Below are 26862 nucleotides of genomic sequence, written 5' to 3' on the forward strand. Positions count from 1 at the left end.
TCTGCCCCTCCTGCAGTCTCATACTGGAACAACCTTTTTGATCATTTAAATTGGAAAAATATATGGTCCATTCAACATAGATTTTTTCCTTATAAACAAAGTTAAAGAAATATCTTTTAAATTACTCCATAACATTTATCCTGTCAAATACTTTCTTAAAAACAAATGGTCATGCAATTATACTTCCTTTGATATTTATTTATTTATTTATTTATTTATTTATTTATTTATTTATTTATTTATTTATTTATTTATTTATTTATTTATTTATTTATTTTAAAAACAGATCAAATGTCTGCTTTATAATAAACCTAATTCTCTTTCGATGTAGATTTTACAATCATAAATGTAAATTTGCGTATTGTAAACCTGTCCTTGTAGTATTGTTACAAGAGATAAAGCATTATACAATTTCACTATCACTTAAAAAAACGCTCTCAGAACATAATAATTTCTCTTAGTAATTGTTATTAATTTGTGTAATGTCCTCTTTTTCCCTTTTCTTTGTTTTTTGTGCTACTTTGTTTTATTTTGAGCTGGTATTGCTTATTCATGTTTGTTAGTTTTGTTCCCCTTTATTGATGTTATTCATAATTATTGTTATGTTCTAATTTTGTTAAACTGAATGTTCAAATAAAGCATAAAAAATATTCTTCGCTGTACTCAGTTGGCAGATGACTCTGCTTTATTTCTGAAAGATTAAAAACAAGTTAAAACGGCCCTGAATGTATATCTAGCGTAATTTTTCCAAATCCTCTGGATTAATGTTAAATCTTAAACAATGCAAAATATTATTTATACACAATTCTATAGAGCTATTAATTGAAAATATAGGCTACTGACTCTTACCTCCACTGAAATTCAGATTTCTACAAATAAACATATTTAATGTTATGCCTAAAATTACATAAAACAAAAATATTCTCAATACAAAGGGATGTGACTGTTTTTAGGAGAGTTTTGCATTCCAAAGCGGATTATCTTTCCACTTATACTTTAAACTTAAGAAACTGTCAAAGAAATGAAAATCAGATTGATTAAAGACGCATCAGAAGAAAGGAGAAGGATGACATTGAATACAGCATGTGATACTGTACACAGATTATTATGGTAACTCACCCTTATAAAGCTCAACTGCAGCATAGATTCAGTCATATACAGCGAGAACATGTACTCTATTGCCAGCAAACAAAACCTCATGGCTGTTATAATTGTAATATATTCATATATTTGATGTTTTGAAAACACACCGAATAGATACTACTGTATTACAAACATGGACTTTATGTAAATATTTAAGTTTGAGAGGTAAAAACACATTGAATATAGTAATATAGTAATGCTTATATACTAATTTCAGGATCATCTTTGACTAACAGCAACCAAATTCATTCTGGAATTTTCTTGACTTTGGAACTTTTTTTTTTTTGCCTTTAAATATGTGAGCTGTCACTTGTGTTTCGTGTGTAAATATGATATAGATTTGTTTTCTACTTTTATAAACTTTTTTTGTGGCCATTAATTTAAAGCAACATTTCTGAAATCTTCAAAGTTTCCTTTGGAACAAACTAACTTTTTATATGAAGTGTGTGTGTGTGTGTGTGTGTGTGTGTGTGTGTGTGTGTGTGTGTGTGTGTGTGTGTGTGTGTGTGTGTGTGTGTGTGTGTGTGTGTGTGTGTGTGTGTGTGCTTGGATAAAACATTCCTTGGAGAGAGTTAAAAGTGATTTTCACTTATCTGGGGAATACTTTCTCTTTAAAAAAATAATAGAAAATGATCAGTCTCAACCCCCTAGTAGCACAACAACAGTTTCTCGTGTTGCTATATAAAACATACGAGCTTCAGCTGTGCGCTATTAAAAGCACGGTGTGTGTGTGTGTGTGTGTGTGTGTGTGTGTGTGTGTGTGTGTGTGTGTGTGTGTGTGTGTGTGTGTGTGTGTGTGTGTGTGTGTGTGTGTGTGTGTGTGTGTGTGTGTGTGTCAGTGAGTGAGTGAGTGAGCAGAGACACGAGTGGAGATGATCACTGAGACTGATTTCTAATCCTAAAAGACACGTTTACATCAGAGCTGCCAAAAGACTCGTGCTAGTAAGTGATGAAGAACAATATATGAGCTCTGTCTTTGTGTTGACTGTGACTTGTGCTGATTTGATGTTCTGTGTTCAAAACATGTTACTTCAGTGTTGTTAATTATATCACCAAAATATAACTATTGATTTTTTGTTTTTGTTTCTTAAGGCCTGTTCCCACCAAGAACGATAATGATAACTTAGCCTCCACACCAATGGATGATATCGTTCTGTTTATTGTAAACTCGTGCTTTGTCTGTCGATCACTTTAAATGCTCGAGCTGGATTCTGGTTGGCTGTTTTTATAGTTCATCAGCTGGAGAAAAAAAATCGTTCTGAAATTGATTCCAACGATCGTTTCTCTGTGCCGTTATCGTCACAGCTGTGGTGTGAACTGCTAAATTTTAATATTGAGAACGATTTTTAGAACTTTATGTTTATGGTTATCTTTATAGTTATAATTGGTGTGAATGGGCTTAGTCAGTCCTGAAGTTATCCAAATGTAGGCTGGGAATTCCCGGCTAATTCTAGGCTGGAATATATTTAGAGCTTTTCTCAACATGGAGTAATGGTTTGAACACAGAGCTTCCATGATAAACTTTAGAGAGTTTAACTTTGTGATTGTACAGCTTTTTTTATGTATAGACTAGATCTTGGTAACATAGACAATGTTCTTTTTTCTTTCTTTCTTTCTTTTTTGGTAACATGTGAATTTAAACTATTATGTCAACAAAGTCCAAAGTCAATCCATGACTTTATGAATGGCATTAATTAATATTAATGTATATTCTTTTTCTATTGTTTAAGGTCTCCTGTTATTGAAACCTTCGCCATGGTAAGTGATATTATGGTGAGAACACAAAATACAGAATGCCATTCAAATGGACTATATATATATATATATATATATATATATATATATATATATATATATATATATATATAGTCCATTTGAATGGAATATGGATATAGATGTGTGTGTGTGTGTGTGTGTGTGTGTGTGTGTGTGTGTGTGTGTGTGTGTGTGTGAGTGAGTGTGTTTGTTTTATCTTTTTGTTGCTTTTGAGACTCCCCAGCAGGCACTACGTCATTATGACTAATCCAACTTCAGTCAGATGTCATTTTGGTTGAAAATGAAAATCGAGTCCAAACGCAACATTGGACAAGCTCCAATGTCCGACAGACGTTGAATTTTGGTTGGAATAATACCAGCTTCACACGTTACTTACCTGAATGACTTTATTTCTGTCAGACGCCTACAGAAGCTCTTATTGAGAATTAACAGATGTTTTGTTGAAAATAATAGTTTAGATTGAAGTCACCATTATGGTGCTCAGTGTTTGCTTTAGAAACAAAGCAAGTACTTGAGGACTGGTTTGGAATGGCATAGTGAGGATATTGTTCAAATAATATTTATTTTTATGGTATTATTCCGGTAAACAATAATAATGCAATTGGCTTGTTTTAATGTCTTTCAGAGGCTGGATGTGACCTCAGTTTGGCTTGTGCTCTCAGTGGTGTTGGTGTTCGCAGCTGGTGTGTTTTATCTCTACAGTCTGATACTCAGGCATTTAGCCAAGACAACTGTGAGGAACAAAGTGGTGCTGATTACAGATTCACTCTCAACACTCGGAAATGGTACTGCTTTTTCAGAACAACTGCCATGCAGGACTTTAAAATGAATATGCTCTATTGTAATTTAAGCAAGTATTTCTTTAAAAGACTGAACAGGATAAAAATAGAGAGCTAAAGTTGCCATTGGTCAATGAGGGATTGACAGGATAGCAAGTAATTTTGATATTTTTGAAATCTTTCAATATTGAATTCTTTAATTTTATTGGGTGCAAGTTGACGAAGGAGAGGAGGTGAATCACTTTTAACTAATGGATCACTGTTATCCACTAGAAAAAAAATAAAAAAATTAATATTGTGTGTTCCTAATATTGTGTATTCCTAATATTGTGTTAGTTCCCCACGAGTCTCAATGAGCCTTGGCCGCCCATGTCTCTGAACACTTTTGATAGATACTGACCACTGCAGACCGTGAACACCCCACAAGAGCTGCAGTTTTGGAGATGCTCTGACCCGTCTAGCCATCACAATTTGACCCTGGACAAACTCGCTCAAATCCTTACACTTGCCCATTTTTCCTGCTTCTAACACATCAACTTTGAGGACAAGATGTTCACTTGCTGTCTAATATATATCCCACACATTAACAGGTGCTGTGATGAAGAAATAATCAGAGTTCATAATGTTATGCCTGATCAGTGTGTGTGTATGTAGTATATACTTGTTGAACCTTGTTTTATTTACCTTGTGGTAACTTTAGAATGTGCAAAACTCTTCCATACTGGTGGAGCCAGAATGATCCTTTGTGGAAATGACTGGGAAAAGTTGGAGACTCTTGCTGAGCGTCTGATGAGTGAATCCGATCCAACACTTGTGAGTGCAGAATTAATCTGAAACATTCAGGAATGTTTTTGTCAAGACTGTGGTTGTAATATGTGGGGTGACTTGGTTCAGTTGTAACTTTACTGCTTAGACGTTTCCACCCAAACTGGTGGAGCTGGACTTCAGTAATATGGAAAGCGTTCCTGAGATCATCCCTGAGATCCTGGAGTGTTACGGCAGTCTGGATGTCCTCGTCTTCAACAGCAGCATGAAGGTGAAGGCTCCTGTACAGAGTCTGACCCTCCAGATGGACAGGACTGTCATGGACGTCAACTACTTTGGGCCCGTCACACTGGTTAAGGGTAAAATGTTAACTCCATCACAGCTTACAACAATAACTCTCCGTTGTGTTCAAGCGTTTTTAACCGCTTTCATTCACGCTCACAGGTGTTCTTCCATCACTGATCTCCAGAAGAACAGGTCACATTCTTCTAGTCAACAGCATTCAGGGGAAACTGACGGTGCCCTTCCGCGCCACCTGTGAGTTTTAAACTTTTTTTTCCCCAGCTTAAAGATCATTTAAATCAACTGATCTACAGGAAGCACAACTATTCCTGTTCATACAGTTAATCAGCAGTAATAAATCACCTGTGAGTTTTATAGGGATCGATTCTGTCATCATTTACTCGCCTTCATGTCGGTCCAAACCTGCTTGCTGTTATTTTCTGAATGAAAAACATCAGGAGAAAGTTTGAAGAAGGTTCTTGCAGCTCTTTTTCAGCTTAAAGAGATCATTCAAATCAACTGCTCTCCGGGAAGCAAGACTATTCCCTTAATGTTCACACAGTTAATCAGCAGTAAATCAATGAATATGTTGAGTATTTAGATATCTGCGTCAGTGTATGGTGTTCTGTATTGTTCAGATGCTGCGTCCAAGCATGCGGTTCAGGCTTTCTTTGAGTGTCTGCGGGCTGAGGTTCAGGAATATGGGATAACCGTCAGCACCGTCAACCACACCTTCATAAAAACTCCCAGCACAACCTCAAAGGACAAGGACACAGCAACACGTGAGTGAACATCTCTGGCAGTTCATAATGTAAAGATCACAGTTTGTAGCTCATAACATCTTGTTTGTTTGTATTGTCCTCTATATTCCCCTGGACCTTCTGCTCGGACACTGGCTGGAAACTGCAGACGTCAAGCCGAAGTCTCTCGGTGTGAACCCTGAAGAAATGGCCTCTGAGCTCCTGAAGGCTCTGAGTAGCAAGAAGAAGGAGATTTTAATGGCCCACTCCATCATCCCTAAAGCAGCTCTCTATGTCAGATCTCTCTTCCCCAACCTGTTCTTCGCTATCATGGCAGCCGGAGTCAGAAACACTGCAGCTGTGGAGATGTCTAACGACTGAAGGACAACACTGTGTGAAAGTACAGAAGGAATAACTGTGATGTAGTGTTAAAAACACAAGATCATTTCATGAATAAATCAGCAAGATGGTGGATGTCTGTCTGTCTGTCTGTCTGTCTATCTATCTATTTTTTTCCAAGTAGCCCTACTGTGTAGATTTTCAAAACCCAATGTCATGATTTCATTCAATTATACACATTTTCAGTTCACATAATCATTGTTTCAAACACAAGATTATTGTACTATGTAATAAGAACATCATCTTTCAGTTTAGTAGGCCTACTTCTAACAATCATTTAACAAACAATGCACGATTCATGTTTCAATTCAACCAATAGTTGTAGCACAAGCTATATATATATATATATATATATATATATATATATATATATATATATATATATATATATATATATATATAAATTCATGCTTCATGTCATGCATAGTTTTTAATCGAGTTTTTGCAATATGTTCTATTTCTACACTGTTTACCATTTCTTAATATTATATTATATTATATTATATTAATTACATGTGACCCTGGAGCACAAAACCAGTCATAAATCTCACAAATATATTTTGTGGCAATAGCCAACAATACATTGTATGGATCAAAAATATATATTTTTTATTTTTACATTTATAAATCTAAAAATAAAAAAATAAGAATGACCCTTGGTTTTGTAATCCGCAGGGTCACATATTATATTATATTTTAATATATTATATTATATACTCTCAGTACTGCGTTCATTTTCGTTTCATTTACAACGTGTACGTAATTAAGCCCCTTTGACAGTAAGCTGAAATATGTTTTCTTATAAATTAATGTTTAACTGAAGCCTAAATCTTTAGCCTAGAAAATATCTTATATCATGTCCAGAAATTAGTTATATACGTAATATTGTTATCTTTGGGGAGTCTAAAGGGCAGAGGTTGGCGTTTCGGGAACAGCTTTTGTTGTAGTTAACAGCTCATGATTAGTTCCTTCCTGCTTGAAAGAGTAACAAATTATAGACCAATTGCAAGACGCATACCCGCCTGCATCTGTAACTGACAGCAGCGTCAGCCAATTAGAGCAACTGCAACACACGCCCACAGTGATTAGCCCCGCCCACTCGCCAGACCTGCAGTGAAGCTTCCCTGTCTCCTATCAAAATGGGACTGATCTCCTAAACAAACGTTTCCCGCACATGGTGGCATCGCGTCACCGTTATCAGATGAGACAGCGGAAGCATTATAGTGTTCAGTGCCTGTGTTTACGAGCTGAGAGAGACACATGAGCGCCTGATGCGTCAGAGCTGATCATGTCCGATTTCGAGGAGTTCGAGAAACAGCTGAACGAGAATCGACAAGGTACAGTAAAAACATCTGCAGTGTTCATGAGCTGTGTGCTTCAGTCTGTAACAGCTGCCCTCCTCATCAACATAAACAACGACTGTGATGATCAATACATGTATACTCGCAGCTGTCACCAGGCAGCTCTGCTAACATAGGCACTTTATCAGCACATGAACATAAATTACAGTAACTATAAAAAAATTGTAATGGTATATAATTTTTGTAACATTTTGCAATGTTGTCATCTGTCAATCGCACATGCAACTCAATGTACATGTTGCATTTCTTCATAAGAACACACATGCATGCAAGTATTGCAGAATGTTACAGCATTATTTTTTTACAATATTTCACACTGATTTCATATAGTGTCCCCAAATGTATTTGAACACTTTTAAGCAATGACTTTTATTATAACATAATAAGTCATAATTAAAATTCATAAATAAATGCATTTCGTTGCATAGTAAAAAAGTGTTTTTTGTTTTTTCTTCATTAACTGACCATTTTTGCTCAGTCCCTATTAATAAACAGCTAATGTATTGATGATTTTTTTTTAGTGCCGTTCTGAAGTCCAGCTGAGGAACCACAGGTTTAGAGAATTAAAACATCAACATCACCCACTTACATCTCACAAAAGTGTCATAATTCATAATCTTCTATATTCAATACATAATTTAAAACCCATCAAATATAAGCACTGTTATAATAAGACGGGGTTAATAATCACACAGTACTTAAATGTGTGTTTTAACTATTGAAATGTGACCGTTTCAACAATATATGTAACAATATATTGTCTCACAATATGTCACAATAAAAAGATGCAACAATATGTATCAGGTATATAGTTCAATCAAAATTAAAGTTAACATTTAGCATGAAATATGGCAAACCAGAAGTTCACACATTTGAGCTATTTTTAATAAATGAAAAATTAAACATGCAACATAATAAAACACTATGTTTAAAACATTTTAAATGCAGTCAGGATCTTTGTTCAAGCATATGTGTCTAACATGATTAATGATTATTTATTCGGGATTATTGGGAGCAGATTATTTAATTTAATTTCCATAACTGTTTATTTCACACCAACATAATTAATTGTTCTGAATCTGAAACTCCGGTCCAGGAATTTTTTAATTTTAATGTTGCACTAAAATCCAAAAGTGAAGAATTTATGTTATTTATTACTTGATTGTTCAAGCTACCTCACAGAAGTGCTCTGTTTGTTAGAGTTGTTGAGTGTTAAAATAAGGTGAATAAAATAAAAAATAAGGAACATCCTGGTTTGTTTTTTTCGCTCTTCTTTATTCTTTTTTATGTATTATAGAAGTATCGGATCGGGACTCGGTATCGGCAGATACTCAAAATCAAATGACTCGGACTCGGACTCGAAGGCAAAAAAACCTGATCGGGACATCCCTAATATATATATATATATATATATATATATATATATATATATATATATATATATATATATATATATATATATATATATATACACACACAAACAAGTCCATTATTGATGCGTTTAATAAACAGCATATCTTAGATGTGATAATTACCATTTTAACTCTCTTTTGGCTTTGTTAAAAGTGAGAGATCAGTATCATGTATTAAACTGAATCGTGACTCAATATATTTTTAGTGGCTTTTATTGTACACACTGACGTCTGATATGACATATGAATCATGATACTGACTGAGCTGCATATATGCAGTCAAAGATAATGAATGTAGTAGGTTTTACAAATATACCGACAGAATAGACACCTTCTGCCCTTTTAAATAGATTTGTTCTTGTGATGTAATGTGTGTGGTTTGACATTGAAACAAAAGGCTAATTCTTTATCGAATAGTTGTAATGATATATATTATTAAACCATCTCAGTTTTGTGTGAATAAGGCAAGCATACAAGTGAAAATCCCATAGACTTCCACTGAAGGAGTGACTCGAACCCTATCTAGACAACAGAATATCTCACTTGAGGGATCTTTTGGCTTGAGCAAGTAATCACCCAGAGCAAATGCACAGCTACACATTAAACATGACCTATTATGTCCTTTTACAAACACTTGATTTTGTTTTTAGGCTTGACTACTAGAAAATGATTTCATGCTTGAATAAAAAACAAAACCACATTGTTTTCCCCATATTTGACATTGTTGATGCAGCACCTCCATTCCCATTCTGCCAGTAGCGCATGAGCTGTGTTCAAAATCTATACCATCATCCACTATCCTCTACATTACTTCACTAATATAGTCCTCTTGAAGGAGTGAATGAAAACGAGTGAGTGAATTCTGACACTGAGTGCGCCGGAAGGGCCGCCACTTTTGCATATTGTGTGCTTGCTGTTTAATAAACATTTGAAACTTAGTAAACTTGTGGCTTCAGTATTAATGAAAAGATTTATCAAGAACTCTGCCATGTAAGCTAGTATGTATAAACCTCAATTAAGCAGTTTAATAATCACCAAAAAGGAATTTATACCTGTAAGATGTTACGCTGTAGCCACATTGGACCAGCGGTTTGGAAAAGCTGCTAGAATTAATTCGGCACGCGACTCTTACAGTGCATTCTGGATATTCTCTAGCCATTGAGTGTGCATCACTTGTGCCTTTTTGTGGGATTGAACGAGTGCACTCGATAACGTTCCACTATGGTTTTTGGACACTACTACAAATGACTGTCCCCTCAAATAGTGCCCTATTTAAGGGTATAGGGGGTGATATCGGACACAGTCCCAGTTTAGTTCCTGTCTCTATGAAGCCCCTCCCTCTGAAAAGCACAATGTGCTCTGATTGGTCAGCTGTATCAGTGCGTTGTGATTGGTCAGTCACTTTGATTGTGATTGGGAAAGGTCCCGACCCTTACCATAACCACAAGTTTCCACTAGGGCTGTGCGATATTGGAAAAAAATGCGATATGTTAAAAATGCAATATTCTATATGCGATACGATATTGCAATTAGTGTGTAAAATCTATTTAAATTATATTAAAAAAATGATTTAAAAACTGAGAATGAAACCATTTGTGTTTCACATTCTTTGTGGGAAAAGAAAGCATCGCTACAACTTCTGAAAGTGACCAGCAGTGTTGTAGAAAAAAAATGTGTGTCACAAATTGTTCACGTTTCGGTGTGTGTATCAAACAGCGCAAGACTGCAGATTATTGTTTTTCGCAAATTATTGCGTTTAACAACTCTTTTTAACATCAAGCAAAGTCACATAAGTAACAGTAACGTGCCCAGTCTATTCTCTGCCCAATGTGCGACCTAAAACGTACACTTTTCACAATGTTTAAGTAGCCTATTAAAATCATTCAGATATTGCGAACCATTGCGATATGCATATTGCATGTACATTTGCGATATTTCGATAATTTCCATATATCGCACAGCCCTAGTTTCCACACATCCAAAATCACATACTTCCCTACTATATAGTAGGAAAAAAACAGTATGTGACAAAAGAAGTATGTCTAAATTCACAGTACTCATAAAAGAGTAGGCAAAAAGTCAGCGGATGGGATACTACTTCTGCCAGGATTTTGAAGTGTGCATATGATGGATACTTTACTAACCTATGAGGCCACAGGAGAGGATTTGTGAATGTAAGTGAACTGACACTGGTAGATGACAACACATGATAATGACAACATGGCGAATGTAGTTTTTCTGGATTACATTCATACTACACACACTCATGAATTCACAGTACTCATAAAAGAGTACATTCATTCACACTACACATACTCATCCTATATAGAACATACTCTTTAGCGGTTGTGAAGTAATTATTTATTCAAAAAAAGTACCTACTCGAGAGTATGTGATTCAGACACAGCCACTACAGACTAACTAACCTGGCCCCACCCCTATTTTTGCGTGTATGCTGTGTGCAGGAATTACTTAAATGAGGAATACTGTGTTCATTCCTGAAAGAAAACTCAAGACTACAATGGATGCGTTTCAGGGTGTTCAGAATCACCTCTGGCTTCTACTTAGAAATTGAAGGGAAGTGTATGTAACATTGTGGCCAAAACTGGTATTGCAATCACTTTCAGATGACTGTAGAGCGGTGTATCCCCCTCCCCCTCCCACTGACTCGAGGTTGCCAGATAGGCTGCAGGATCTGCAGGAACGTTTGTAGCTGCAGCTGTGGTAACCAGAGCAGATCTGGCAACCCGGATGCCCAAACACTACTGACTTCGTGATTGGTCGATAGGTAGAGGGCGGAGCTTCAGGCCAAAACACAACATGACATCATCAACATCAGTTGAGGGCTGCAACAACAACTTTTAAATGACTAACCTGGCCGCACTACTGTTGTCTGTGATATAAGTTTTTGAAATTAACATGATTTCTTAATGTCTAGTGACATATCAGGGCCATTTTATAATTAATCGAAATACATTTCTTACATACAGTTCCTTTAACAGAAATATTCTGGTTAGTATTTTTGCTTTTATTGACATGATGTTTCCTTCCATATGTAACATCCAGAGAGAGAGAGGGAGAGGCATAAGAGGAGGAGTCGCAGTAGCTCTCCTGGTCGCAGCAAGAAGCGGCGCAGCTGGAGCAAAGACCGAAGCAGTCGCAGCCGAGGGAAGCGCAGCCGCAGTCGAGACCGGAAGAGCCGAGACCACAGGAGCAGCTCCCGGGACCAGAAGAAACACAGGTGACTCAACACCAGCCTGCCACTGTCCAGCACAACCAAATGATGCCTGTAAAACCCATAAAAGCACGTTATCTTCTAAATTGACTTTACAACGTAGTTGGCTTGGCATAGTTTAATACAGTTGCGGCATCTTCCCCATCTACTCTTGATTTTTCCCCCTCAGCTATTCTCCAAGACGAACAAGGAAGAAAAAGGTGTGCAAGTATTGGGACGTTCCCCCTTCAGGATTCGAGCACATCACTCCAATGCAGTACAAAGCCATGCAAGGTGCGGTATGAGTAAAACAATATCACAGTAACAGTAAATGCCATGATCACTGTTTCCATACGTGGCTGTGCACTTCTGATGACACACACACACACACACACACACACACACACACACACACACACACACACACACACACACACACACACACACACACACACACACACACACACACACACACACACACACACACACACACACACACACACACAATAAACTGCAGTACAGAGGGCAGGTGCAAAATGTGTGGAAAAAGACATTTACAATTACACATCAAACTTCAAATACCTCAGTTAAATTAGATTTTCTTTGTGTGTATGCATGTTTCAAAGGTTTTAACAAAAAAACAATGGTTTCTATATTAAATATATGTATTCAGTGTTTTTTTTTACTTATACTGACGCCTTTCAGAGGTTCAGGTTCTATGGAAGAAGAAACATTTTATCTCTCAAATTCTGCTATTTTTCTCACATTGAAAAATCGTCCACTTTATTAGGTACACCTGTTCAGCTGCTTGTAAATGCAAATGTCTTATCAGCCAATCGCATTGCAGCAACTCAATGTATTTAGGCATGTAGACATGGTTAAGGAGATCTGCTGAAGTTTAATCTGAGCATCAGAATGGGGACTAAATGTGATTTAATTGACTTTAAACGTGGTATGGGTGTTGGTGCCAGACGGGCCGATCTGAGTATTTCAGAAACTGCTGATCTACTGGGATTTTCACACACAACCATCTCTAGGGTTTACAGAGAATGCTCTGAAAAAGGAGAAAATATCCAGAGAGCTGCAGTTCTGTGTCTGAAAATGGCTTGTTGATGCAAAAGGTCAGAGGAGAATGGCCACACTGGTTCAGCTGATAGAAAGATTAATAGAAAGGCAAAAGTAACTCAAATTATCACTCGTCTCAACCGAGGTCTGCAGAAGATCATCTCTGAACACACAACACTTGTCCAGCCTTGAAGCAGAAGACACACCGGTGACACTCCTGTCAGCTATACAGCAAACTGAGGCTACAATTCAGACGGGGGCAACAAAACTGGACAATAGAAGAGTGAAACACATTGCCTTTTCTGATGAGTCTTGATTTCTGCTGTGACATTGAGGTGGTATGCTCAGAATTTGGCGTAAACAGCATGAAAGCGTGGATCCATCCTGCCTTGTATCAGCAGTTCAGGCTGCTGGGGATGTAATGGTATAGAGGACATTTTGTCAAACTTTGGGCCCCTTAGTACCAATTGACCATCATTTAAACGCCACAGCTGACCTGAGCATTGTTTCTGAGCATGTCTTACTGAACCCTACTGAACCTTCCCTTTATGACCAACAGTGTACCATTAAGGGATGGATACTTCCAGCAGGATAACAAACCATGTCACAAATCTCAAACTGGTGTCTTCAACACGACAATGAGTTTACTAAAAACTAAAATGGCCTCCTCACAATTGTGAGAAAAAAGTCAGAATTGTGAGATAAAAAGTTTAAGTTTTTTAAAATATTTTTATTCCATGGCTGAAACAAGCTTCCATAGAATGGAGCACATGTTTTTGAGTTAAAAAGGAGGTAAAACATTATAAAACGCATGAAAGCCACATTAAAGCTGTTTTAAAATAGCTGATAGAAAACAGTATTTGTTGATCTGCCAGCGATTTGATTTCGCCCTTCAACTGTACATTAATTTCTCCCTTTGTGGGAACCAATCGCTGACTGGCTTATTTGCCAGGTTTAACATGATGACGGATAGAGAAGTGATGGGTCGTTGCTCATTTCTCTGCTGGGATCTCTTGTGGTCTGATTGGTTGAAGTCATTTGAATAATGCTCGTTGATCACACCTCTTGTGCAGTAGAAAATACAGAGCAGACTCCCCAGACCAATTTTTAATCATAAAATGAGCTCGGTCTGGTAATAGCCACACAAAGTATTTGTAGTAGTTGTTACAAACCCACATGAGGTTATTATTTTGTGTAAAACACTCAACTCTTCAAATCAACTCCATTTACCATTCCAAAGGGGAAAAAAATAATGTAAAGGTTTGGTGTTACATAAGGTCACAAAATATTGGGTTTTTAAAAGAAATAATTCGACTTTTGGCTTAAGTGTTGTTTATTTAATGTGTTGTGTTATGTTGTAATGTAGCTGCTGGGCAGATCCCCAGCATTGCTCTACTGGCTACATCCACTAATGCTGGTTTGGCAGTCGCACCCACACAAGTGCCCGTCGTTGGCAGCCAGATGACCAGGCAAGCACGACGCCTGTATGTTGGCAACATCCCCTTCGGCATCACTGAGGTAAGTGTCCCAGAATAGTGTCCCTCAAAACATGTTGTTTGTACAGTTCAGTTCTCATCCTCTTGTGTAATGGTTAATCAGCCGTTTCATTTGAAAGTTACACATGAAAAGTTCTAGAAATGAGAGTTGTAATAATAAACATTCTGCTCTTAAAGGGATAGTTCACCCAAAAATTTTAATTACCCTATGATTTACTCACCCTCAAGCCATCCACTTTCTTCGTAAGTAAAATACAGAAGGCATTCCACCGGAAACTAGATATTTTACTTTATAAAGTGTTAAATATAAATCTTTTTCTTACACAAGCCATCACTTCATTTCACAGAAGGCCTTTATTACCCCCCGGCACCGTTTGGAGCACTTTTATAATGGATGAATGCACTTTCTGGTTCTTCAAATTTAGGGCTGCCATTCACTGCCATTATAAAGCTTGGATTAACTTAGACATTTACAAACCCGATTGCAAAAAAGTTGGGACACTGTACAAATTGTGAATAAAAAAGAAATGCAATAATTTACAAATCTCATAAACTTTTTTCACTATAGAATATCGATAACATATCAAATGTTGAAAGTGAGATATTTTGAAATGTCATGCCAAATATTGGCTCATTTTGGATTTCATGACAGATACACATTCCAAAAAAGTTAGGACAGGTAGCAATAAGAGGCCGAGAAAGTTAAAGGCACACATAAGGACCAGCTGGAGGACCAATTTGCAACTTATTAGCTCAATTGGCAGCATAATAAACATGATAAAAAGAGCTTCTCAGAGTGGCAGTGTCTCTCAGAAGTCAAGATGGGCAGAGGATCACCAAATCCCCCATTGCTGTGGTGAAAAATAGTGGAGCAATATCAGAAAGGAGTTTCTCAGAGAAAAATTGCAAATAATTTGAAGTTATCATCATCTACAGTGCATAATATCATCCAAAGATCCAGAGAGAATCTGGAACAATCTCTGTGCGTAAGGGTCAAGGCCAGGAAAACCATACTGGATGCCCATGATCTTCGGGCCCTTAGACGGCACTGCATCACATACAGGAATGAGCTACTGTAATGGAAATCACAACATGGGCTCAGGAATACTTCGAGAAAACTGTGTCGTGAACACAATCGGCCGTGCTATTTGCCGTTGCCGGCTAAAACTCTATAGATCAAAAAATAAGCCATATCTAAACATGATCCAGTATCGCAAACGTTTTCTCTGGGCCAAGGCTCATTTAAAATGGACTGTGGCAAAGTGGAAAACGTTTCTGTGGTCAGACAAATCAAAATTTGAAGTTCTTTTTGGAAAACTGGGACGCCATGTCATTCAGACTAAAGAGGACAAGGACAACCCAAGTTGTTTCCGCATTCAGTTCAGAAGCAGCATCTCTGATGGTATGGGGTTGCATGAGTGTGTGTGGCGTGGGCAGCTTACACATCTGGAAAGGCACCATCAATGCTGAAAGGTATATCCAAGTTCTAGAACAACATAAGCTCCCATTCAGACATCGTCTCTTTCAGGGAAGATCTTGCGTTTTCCAACATGACAATGCCAGACCACATACTGCATCAATTACAACATCATGACTGAGCAGAAGAAGGATCCGGGTACTGAAATGGCCAGCCTGTAGTCCAGATCTTTCACCCATAGAAAACATTTGTCGCATCATAAAGAGGAAGATGCGACAAAGAAGACCTAAGACAGTTGAGCAACTAGAAGCCTGTATTAGACAAGAATGGGACAACATTCCTATTCCTAAACTTGAGCAACTTGTCTCCTCAGTCTCCAGACGTTTGCAGACTGTTATACAAAGAAGAGGGAATGCCAAACAGTGTTAAACATGGCCTTGTCCCAACTTTTTTGAGATGTGTTGTTGCTATGAAATTTAATATCAACTTATTTTTCCCTTAAAATTATACATTTTCTCAGTTTAAACATTTGATATCCCATCTATGTTGTATTCTAAATAAATAAACTAATAAGAAATATAAAGAAGAAAGTCATACACACCTAGGATGGATTGAGGGGGAATAAATCATGGAACATTTTTCATTTTTTGGGTGAACTATCCCTTTAAGGTTTGTCTTGTTGTAAAGAGTTGTGTCAAGTCAAGCATTCCTCTGTGTACTTGCGTTGATAAAGAAAGACATTTCTCTGGGAAAGTCCTGCTATTATCTTTGCCTCTCAGGAGTCCATGGCTGAATTCTTCAATACCCAGATGAGACTTGCAGGATTGTCTCAAGCTCCCAGCAATCCTGTGCTCGCAGTGCAGATCAACCAGGACAAGAACTTTGCTTTCCTAGAGGTGAGACAATACAGATTTCAGTCAGTTAACTCATCTGACAAAAACAGACCGCACCTGTTTCAATACATAGCAGCATGAATTTCCTGTATAAATTGGTCCAGAAGTCTTTTTTGCTTCCATTGTAGTTTTGCTTAGCAAGAAAACTAATGTATACCATAGGCCACAAAATACCATAAAAATATGTTTTTGCATATTGTTGTTCTAGACATTTCAATACTGTGCATTTTGCAAATACATGATAACATCGAAAGACAACTAAAACTTGACGAAATCTACTGAAATGAGGTTCAAAACGTTAATGAGGGTGTGTTCACACTTGGCAGGTTTGGTTCAATTTAAACAAACTCTGGTGCGATTGTGTGAACGCTGCCATCCGAACCAAGGCCCACCATTTCAGTGTCTCAGTTTACTTCATTCTAAGTCCAGCTCACAGCATTGTTTTTGATGTTCAGTAAGTTCTGTGATAAAATATATATCCTAAAAACTGTTGTTTGTTTTTTAACCTTATGTTCTGTGTTAAAAATAACCGTGTGAACACTAAGCGAAACAGGACAAAATGTGTCATTTTATTTTGTGGTCCGAACCACAAGTGTGAACACAGCACACCCTGAGAGACTTTTAGTTTTGGTGATGCACAGGAAAGCATTTCCGTTTAATGATACTAGGCTGACGCAGACTATTACTCTTCCCCAGTTTCGATCAGTGGATGAAACCACTCAGGCCATGGCATTTGATGGCATTATCTTTCAAGGACAGTCGCTGAAGATCAGACGCCCGCATGACTACCGCCCTCTTCCCGGTATCTCCGAGCAGCCGGCTTTTCATGTTCCAGGTCAAGACTTTTCTCATGTTTTACTTTATGTTTTAGATCAGTAGACTATTAAACATTGTACAGCTTTCCACAGGGCTTTTTAAAGATAAAAAAATCCAGATTTATAAGCAGGGCAATTTAACATGAGACCACAATCCCATATAAGGTGATCTCCTGCGGATGATCTACTGACAGTGTGCTAATTAGAGAACACAGTCGCAGAAGCTCATTTCCTTTATGACTATCAACATCTACCAAGAGCAGGGAAAATTAAAAGTAACCTGGCTTGGCAAATTATATAACAATTCAAATAACATCTTCCTCTGCAATCCAATTAAATGACCACAAGTTTGAATATTATCTCCCTTCTACCACACACTATCTGCTCCACACCTCCTCCAACAGCAACTATAACAACATGTCAAGCACAAAATGTGTTAAGATGTGGTTTTTTGGGTGTTAAATAATGATGCAAATTCCAGTAAACTGACGAGCACAAACTTTAGTAAATCACTTTGCGTTATTCATTTAAATACTCTCCTCCCATGAATGTTGCATCTGAAAGAAAAACTCCTACAAATGCAAATGCTATAAGCTCAGCTGCAAAAATAACTGCGTCCACGCCTTTTCAGCGCTAATTTATCACTGCGTGTCTTAAGTAAATCTTTTTTAAGTAAATCTTAAGTGTTTTAAGAGGAAGAAAGGGCTTGAGTTGGTGCAAGCTGTTAGTAAATATGGCCCAACGTCTGAAATGTATGCACCACTGGCAACATTAATCAAAATTGCAATGCTTTTTTTCTCCTGCATTGGACATAACAACATGGCTCAAGTAATGGCGTCAGTTTGTGGTGGGATTGCCTGTTTGTCTGACACGCCCAAAACCGATGCCATTGATTGAGTTTTGAAACTTGTTTGAAAGATTATTATTTTGAAGCGATAGAAAACTGCCTTAAACACATACATTTTCCATGCTTGATAAAGCCCATGTTTATTTATGTATTTATTTTTATTTGCTTCTTTATGTTTTCCATGGCATTCAAATCTTGATGTCTTTGTTTTCAGGTGTTGTTTCCACAGTTGTACCGGACTCCCCTCATAAACTCTTCATTGGAGGTCTACCAAATTATCTCAATGATGATCAGGTACACTTTAACCCTGCTTGTCCATGAATGAATCAGTTATTAGGACCTTTGGTCCGTTGGTTGTGTACACTAGCACAGAGTAAACTATTTTCTTACTGCCCATTCAAAACTGTTTGTCAGACTATACCCAATACATATTACTTTATTGACGTACAGAAAGTCTGTAGCTGAAATCCCTCTAGTGTAACAAACTCATCAGCTGCCATGACACTTTTAATCTGACTGGTAGTTCATTTTTTATTTGTAAATGTTAAGTCCACATTGAAAGAGTGAAATGGATACATGTTGACATTTAGGCTACCTTCACACTGCAAGCAAATGTGCCCATTTTCAATTTTAGGCTCAAATCTATTCAAAATCGCAGACTATATAAAACTTTTAATCATCACAGGCCAATTTATTAAGGTTATAATGATTTTTGGCTATCCTTCATTCACTTTGACCTGTGTTGTTTTTATTAAAAAATTAAAAATTAATGAAATTAATGAAATGTTGCTAATTTAAAAAAGTGATATATAAATATTAATATATAAAACTTAACGTTAATCTTTTTAATGAAAATTAGAAAGGCAACTGCCATGGCAACTAACTGAAATGAAAGAAAGTTAAAATCGTAAAAATACTAAAATGGAAACTGGAAATAAATTAGTTAATTACATTTTTTTAAATGACAAAAACACAGATTAAACTTAACAAAAATGAAACCCGAAAATATAAAAGTAAAAGCTCATTCAAAATATTAATAAATACTATAATAATATATAAATAGCACTTATTGTCACTAAAGTTGCCCTGTAAACTCTATTCTTTGTTTGCAGTGCTATATATAGGTTTAATGTCAATATCTTGCAAAAATGCGGCTTCGCTTTCTATGCGTCATATTCATATGTGTATGATTATTTGACCCAATCTTCTGTCCCATGAAAAGAGCGATTCTTGGCACTAGGAATATTCCAGTGTTCCCAACCAGCGTGCCAAATTTCACCTTTTTTAGCATACATTTTAATGGCTGATAGTGCGGAAAAATGCTTGCAAAATAAGAATAAAACAAACAAATATGCAATAAATACCTCATGAAATGTGACATTTAACTCATAATAAACAATAATTATATCAGAATGAGAAATTAGTTAAAATTGAAATAATCACATGGATTCTGACTTGTTTACACTGATGCAAACAAAATTGTAACTTAATATGTCCACACACATTTTTGCTCTTCACATTGTCATCCAAAAACAGATTTGTGTCACGTGAGAGGGATTTGGGCCTCATTCAGCTGCAGCGTGAATGTAGCTTTTGAAAAAAATAGGACCCGTAATTACAGCAAGTTGCAAAATTTGCAGTTGCATGTGCAGGTGAAGATGGAGTAAAGATAGAAGTCGCACACCGTATTTCAAAAGTGGCTGCAAAAGGTTGTTGTTTCTATTGCAGACACTACCGAGGGGGTTTGGGTAATGGTGCACCTCATTGATCTTATAGCTAAATAACTAACTTAATCAATTGGAGCTGAATGTACCCTGGTATTCATTTCATTCATATTCTCATATATTTTCTTTCTTGCAGTCATTGTTACTGCTTTGAAACTCACAGCTCTTTCATTTTTTGTTCCCCCACTTTGTCCCCCAGCTAGGGGCCCGTAAGATCGTTAAGTCTGCGCTCATAATTTGTTCAGTAGTTCTGATCTACTGCTGCCAACATGTAACACAAGGCAAGTAAGACGTTCCGTTCCTCACACGGATTCACCTCCTGTCAGCAGGGACCCTCCCCTCGCTGTCCTCTCTCTTCCTTCACTCTCTCGGAGCGCGAGCCTCACTAAAGGGCTTTGGGGAACCGGGATGGGCTTTTGGAGGGCTGTAGATGTGTAATGTTTGGAAAGGCTGAAGCAAATTCAGCTCTCTGCAATGTGAATATAAAACAAACGGGGAAATGACTCACTGATGTTAGACTCACTTCATGTCTACTGTAGGGCTCATTTTAACTCGTCTGGATGATTTTAAATTTGGAAAAAAAACTTTTGATTGTTAAAAAGTGTTTTATCATTGCATGCAAAAAAGGACCTTTCTTTATGCACCTTTCTTACATTATTTTAAAGTGTCCCCATTATGCTTATTATTATTATTGTCTTCCAAAAAAAAAGAACCGCCTGAACAAGTCGTCAGTAATTCCAGGCTTACTTACTGCTTGAACCTCCAGTATGTTGGTTTGTAACAAGTCTCCATTGGCTGTGAATCCAATGCTATCCATGCACTTCCATAGGATGAGGACTCACGCTCGATTTGATACGGTAAAACGGACGCTATCGTTACTGTTAATATCACTTTATATCAAGTGCTGAGGAAGATCCGGAGCTGAAATTCAGATATGCTAAAGGATGCTGGGTTTCCGACATTCCAATCACAACAGACTGGGCCGAAACAAAATTAAGAACCTTTAAAATAGCATAATAGGGGCACTTTAGTAAATGGCTGCTTTATGAAATTGTGCTTTGTCAGTCTAGGAGGGGAGAGTTTTAGGGGGCGCTCACACTAGGCTTTGAGCATGTGCAATTCTTCGGACACTGCAATGGATGACATATATGACGTCACACTTGGTTACATTTTTACAATCCAAAATGTACAAATATACAATTGACTCCAGTACTGCATAGCTGCTAACCGTTAAGGTTTGTGTTCTTTAATTTCCACTAAGAGGTCACATGGTGACATGTCATTCTTCTATTGGTCACACTTCTTCATGTGATACAAATTCGAGCTCACCAAGCTTTGGAACAAAATGCAAAACCTTCGCATGAATTGGTGTTCCATATTTGGATTTGTATGAATGGAAGTGAAACAAAAAGCGTAGTGTAACCGCCCCTTTGGACTCAGAAACTTGAATAAATGGATAGCGCAAATCTTGGGATGATAATTATTGTAATATTGAGAAGGGTTGGAGTAAAGACCTTTATATTCATACCCTTCTGCATTCAGAAAAGAAGGGGACATCAAGATAATGTTTTCTTGTGTTATGAGCATATCATGGCGTGTCAATGAATTGCAGGAATAGAGCGCAACAGCTGACCTTTTCAGTGACCTTGGTTTCAGAAGTATATTGTCAATTCGCTCTCCAGAGGGATTTCAATTCATTTTTAAATCTTTGTAAAGGGCAATTTTCGTATCTGTGTTACCAGATGTAACCAGTTACATCTATCAGTTAAAATACTATAGACTGTTACCAATAAAATTGTCGGTCAACATCAACAAAGGCCATCTTTACACTGCAAAGGCAGAACAAAAGCTGTGTAATTAGTATTTGAACACCTCTGATTGGCCGTTGCATTCATGAACTCAACACAAATGTGTGATTGGTTTTAATTGAGACAGCTGTAATACATTTAGTTTCATTGTATTTTTGCCCGCTTATCTTGAATTCGGGGTGGTTTTTTTTCAAATTTTTCCTTCATTCTTGCCCTAAGCCCCTGTTAATTTCTAACCCTAATGTCTTGAATTCACTGTAAATTGAGCTATTACACACTTTTTCCAATGAAGTTCACTAAAATGACATTGAATTGTGGCTTATAGTTTTATCCATTATTGTTTAAATGTGTATTTCTCTTTGGAGACAGTGAATGACTAACTTCCAGAAGCCATTGTTGTGCTCTATTGGACCTGCCATCTTGTACACCCGCATCCTGGGTTCAGTGGACAGGATCTGGATAGGATTTGAGCTGCAGTTGCTGTTTGTGTTCACATTCCTGTGCGTCCTCGACTGTTGTGCAGGTTAAAGAGCTCCTGACATCATTTGGTCCACTCAAAGCCTTCAACCTAGTGAAAGACAGTGCCACATCACTGTCCAAAGGCTATGCTTTCTGTGAATATGTGGATATCAGCGCAACTGACCAGGTCAGTCAGTTCACGTTTAAGTATCAAAGGTACTCACACTATAGTTTACATTTATTATTGATATATACAGGTTGTATTTCATCCCAAATATATTTGCATATTACATATTAAGGAAATAGGGACTCTACACTGATGAGCCAAAACATTATGACCAGCCACAGGTGAAGCAAATATTCTTGATCATCTCCTAACAAGGCCCCATATTAAGGTTTGAGTAGATTATATGGTAAGCAAACAGTCAGTTCTCGTAATCAACATGTTGGATGCAGGAGAAATGGGCAGGAATAGAGATCTGAGCGACTTTGACAAGGGCCAAATTGTTAAGGCAAGGCAACCTGGGTCAGAGTATCTCTGAAACCGCAAGGCTTATGTGTCATTACCAGTAACCAATGGTGAGAATTTGCCAATAGTGGTCCGAGGAGGTACATACCACAAGCTGACGACAGGGTGTTAGGGTGTGGAATCTACAAGAGCCCTGAAGGTGTGCTGCGGTCTCTGTGAGTTTTAGGCGCCCAAGGCTGCATTGATGAGCCTTGGGCGCCTAAAACTCACAGAGACCGCAGCGCACCTTCAGGGCTCTTGTAGATTCCATGCCTCGGCGGAGGACCAACAGCATAATATGTTATAATGTTTTGGCTCATCTGTGTATATCTTTTTTTTCTACTATTATATTTTTTGTTTTGTTTTACAGTTAATTATGTTTAGGATGGTTATTTCTTCAGTACATCGTCTTTGGGATGTGCTGGAGTACACTTTACAGAGCATTTATTTCCATCAAGAGGTGCGTCAGTTTTTGGTCAAGATCTTGTATTGCCAATGCAAGAGTCCAGCACTCTGTAAAGTCTACTCCAACACATCCCAAAGACTTTTTTAATGAATTTAAGGTCTAGATTTATGTGTGAAAATGATTCTTTATTCTTTCACAATTTGAGCTGATGCATCTTGACATTGTCATCCTGGAATATGACTGGCCATGACGTGTCTTACTAACATGGTTGTTTAAGAAATGAAAAGCTACACACTCCATCAATTAGGGGTAGAAGAAATGTTGCCAAATATGGAAACATCATAATCACTGCAATAATGATCCATTCATAGACTCTTAACCATTTGCCTATTTAAATCCAAACAGTGACTTTTTTTGTCCAGGCAGTGTTACATTATCTTCAGTCCAGAGGCATTACTGTACTGAGAATTTTTAGGAAAATGTTCTTAACTTTGATGAAAATAATATCTCAATGATGGATGAAAACCTGTAAATATTTTTGTGAAATTCACTCAGTGTTTCTGTTTTGTTCAGGCAGTAGCTGGATTGCATGGCATGCAACTCGGCGATAAAAAGCTCATCGTCCAGAGGGCAAGTGTGGGTGCCAAGAATGCCAATCCTGTAAGTTCCAGCCCTCAACACTTAAAAAAATAAGACATTCATGAAGCCGTTTACTTACATGGCCAACTTCAAGCCCTCAGTTGTGTCAGAGGTCCAGTCTGGCATCCTGTTGTCTCTGCATGCAGACGGCTGTTGTGGAGACGCCCGTCACGCTCCAGGTCCCGGGGCTGCAGAGGGTGCATAACTCCGGCCTGCCGACGGAGGTGCTGTGTCTGCTGAACATGGTCATGCCGGAGGAGCTGCTGGACGACGAGGACTATGAGGAGATCCTCGAGGACATCCGTGAGGAGTGCTGCAAATACGGCACGGTGCGCTCCATCGAGATCCCGAGGCCTGTGGACGGTGTGGAGGTGCCAGGCTGTGGGAAGGTGAAGAGTGTAGAAACTTCAAGAGTAGAAATAAACTAAAAAACAAAGGCCTTTGAAGATCTGTCCATTCACACAACCAACAGAGAACTACAGAGGGAGTATAAATACACAGAACTAAACTAGACACAGGTGGGACGAGTCAGTAACTAAGGCAACTAACTGTAACTAAGGAGATGGAGTCTCGTGTGACTTTTTACCAATTGTCAATTATATAAAATCTGATATGATGTTTTGAATTTTTTGTTTTGATTTTTAAAAGTATGACCTTAATTTTATAAAAATAAAAAATAAAAAAAAAGATTACTGAGGCTGCATAGAATCTTTTGAATCATCCGTAACACAGGATAATTTAATTTTTAACTAAAAATATCTTTACTGTTCTTTACTGTAATCTTATTTACAGTATGTTAGTAATAATATAGTGCATCATGAATTAAAACCTGAGTTAACTTAGTGAAACAGATTGTCTTAAATTGCATTTAAGTTTAAAAATAATATTTGTACTTTGGTAGTAATGTGAGTATATTAGTACTGTAACCTTATTTCATTTGAGTGCACTAAAAAATAATATTTCTTAAAATAAAATTAAGTTGAATGAAGCTAAATGAATAATTAGAAACATCAATTTAACGCAAATATCTGGTAACAAACGCACACATGTGCTAATTTAATTATCACTACATCAGCAACTCAAAATATTAACAAAAACTAATAGTATAACAATGATGCTGTTTTAATACTTTTCATACTCATACTCTAAGGCTTGACTTATAGCGGTAGTTTCTCTGTGTTGCAGATTTTCGTGGAGTATGTGTCTGCTGCAGAATGCCAGAAGGCCATGCAAGCACTGACGGGACGCAAGTTTGCTAACCGCGTGGTGGTCACCAAATATTACGATCCAGACATGTATCACAGACATGAGTTCTGAGAGAGAACGAGCTGTTTGCATCATCTGAGTGTGACGTTTTAATGAGCTGTTTGTTCTTTTGAACTTATCTTCTACTTTTGCTTTACAATTACTTTTCCTCATTGAAAATGTTTTGATCTGAGTAGCCATGTAGAAATAATTTACTCATTTAGTACAGCCGTGTCAAGCGATCTTTTCCTTGTAAAGGGGTGTTTACACATACAGTGATTTTACAGTAACCTGAAGTAACTAATTTTCAATCAGAATTGACAATTTCCAGACTCAAGCAGGCAGCATGATGTGATGTGGTTGTGTCCAGAAGGGTCAACTCAGCAAAACCCGTTTTTTTTTACTCCACACTCGAGTGTTAAAATAGCACTGAAGCAGTGTTAAAGTTAATGAGATAATTAAGTGATTAATTGAGTGATGAACACCTGATGTTAACAAGCAAAATCACTTAAGGAAAGAGCCACCAATTTTAGGTCACCATTATGGTGATCTGTGTTTGCTTTAGTTGAATTCTTGACTATTTAACAGGTTTTTTTCTGGCTGCTCTGTCTGTGTATAGGACACATTTGTTATGACAAATAAAACATAGAGAAAATGTCATCAGGTGTTGATTATGTTTTTACAGTAACATAATCGCCATGTATTGACCTGAAAAACTGATCTCATTCTGAGCCCAATCTTTGATTATATGGGTAATGTGTTCATTTTACATTACTGATCACAGCTGCCCTGTGATGTTAGAGCATGATATTCTACACAAATGTTTATGAACTACACTCAAACAAAACTCTGAGATTAGGCTCTAAAGGAGATCAGTGATTCAGGTAATAACATGATGTGTCAGAAATACCTGATCACATTTTCGCTTGGCTCATCTTGGCTGCTAAAACTTGGTTACATCAGCCGGACAAAATCTGATGTTAAAATTAAAGGGTCAAGAGCCCAACTAAAGCAAACACTGATCACCATAATGGGGACCTAAAAATGGGGACTCTTTCCTTCAGAGATTTTACTTGCTAACATCAGGTGTTCATCACTAATAGTCAATCATCACTCAACTTCTCATTAATCTCATTAACATTAACACTGATTCAAGAGTTTATTTGAACACTCTTCAGTGTGGATGCAAACTCTGAGGAGAATTAATTTAACACTGGGGTTTTTGCGGTGTAGTTTTATTGAGTATGAAATGTGCTATACAAATAAACTTGCCTTGCCTAGTTTTATGCAAATGGCAATGACAAATTATGTGTTTTTTCTCCTGTGAGGTACGGAGCGATTTCAATGTTCTGTACACACTCAGAATTTTGTTTTGCAAACATTAATCTTGTTTATCTAGTACACCATATGCATTATGCAATTGTGGCATATATATATATATATATATATATATATATATATATATATATATATATATATATATATATATATATATATATATATATATATATATATATATATATATATATATATAATATGTATGTATATATATATGCCACAATTGCATAATGCATATGGTGTACTAGATAAACAAGATTGCCAATGCCCATTTGGCATAAGGGGCCTAAAGTGTGCCAAGAAAACATCCCCCACACCATTACACCACCAC

At 37.2% G+C, this 26862-nt stretch overlaps 2 protein-coding genes across 3 annotated transcripts; both read left to right on the forward strand.

Moving 5' to 3' along the window:
* Nucleotides 1-1876: 1876 nt before the first annotated feature.
* dhrs7ca (dehydrogenase/reductase (SDR family) member 7Ca) lies at nt 1877-5952 on the forward strand. The gene is made up of 8 exons (XM_067429071.1): nt 1877-2085; nt 2874-2916; nt 3545-3704; nt 4399-4511; nt 4612-4822; nt 4908-5000; nt 5384-5527; nt 5655-5952. The coding sequence occupies exons 2-8, from the start codon at nt 2899-2901 to the stop codon at nt 5864-5866; spliced, it is 951 nt and encodes a 316-aa protein (XP_067285172.1). The 5' UTR covers nt 1877-2085; nt 2874-2898; the 3' UTR covers nt 5867-5952.
* A 1030-nt stretch (nt 5953-6982) lies between these two features.
* Nucleotides 6983-26617, forward strand: LOC137046511 (splicing factor U2AF 65 kDa subunit-like). 2 transcript variants are annotated; one of them, XM_067423776.1, is made up of 11 exons: nt 6983-7221; nt 11724-11898; nt 12062-12165; nt 14303-14454; nt 16629-16745; nt 17439-17577; nt 18619-18698; nt 22460-22582; nt 23883-23969; nt 24095-24337; nt 25134-26617. In XM_067423776.1, exons 1-11 carry the CDS (start codon nt 7173-7175, stop codon nt 25263-25265), a joined length of 1401 nt encoding a protein of 466 aa, XP_067279877.1. In that variant the 5' UTR covers nt 6983-7172; the 3' UTR covers nt 25266-26617. The 2 variants fall into 2 exon arrangements, with proteins under 2 accessions (XP_067279877.1, XP_067279879.1); XM_067423778.1 differs by lacking the exon at nt 25134-26617 and having other exon boundaries at nt 24043-24287.
* Nucleotides 26618-26862: the final 245 nt, after the last annotated feature.

This window comes from Pseudorasbora parva, chromosome 2, assembly GCF_024679245.1.
Source record: "Pseudorasbora parva isolate DD20220531a chromosome 2, ASM2467924v1, whole genome shotgun sequence".
Taxonomy (NCBI): Eukaryota; Metazoa; Chordata; class Actinopteri; order Cypriniformes; family Gobionidae; genus Pseudorasbora; species Pseudorasbora parva.

Excerpts from the sequence above, each read along its gene's own strand:
- dhrs7ca (XM_067429071.1), top strand. Across the intron at positions 4,823-4,907 it reads GCCCGTCACACTGGTTAAGG|GTGTTCTTCCATCACTGATC; the intron begins GTAAAATGTTAA and ends TCACGCTCACAG. Across the intron at positions 5,001-5,383 it reads GGTGCCCTTCCGCGCCACCT|ATGCTGCGTCCAAGCATGCG; the intron begins GTGAGTTTTAAA and ends TGTATTGTTCAG.
- LOC137046511 (XM_067423776.1), top strand. The coding sequence starts at position 7,173 with ATGTCCGATTTCGAGGAGTTCGAGAAACAGCTGAACGAGAATCGACAA. Across the intron at positions 11,899-12,061 it reads CGGGACCAGAAGAAACACAG|CTATTCTCCAAGACGAACAA; the intron begins GTGACTCAACAC and ends TTTCCCCCTCAG. Across the intron at positions 24,338-25,133 it reads AGGTGCCAGGCTGTGGGAAG|ATTTTCGTGGAGTATGTGTC; the intron begins GTGAAGAGTGTA and ends TCTGTGTTGCAG.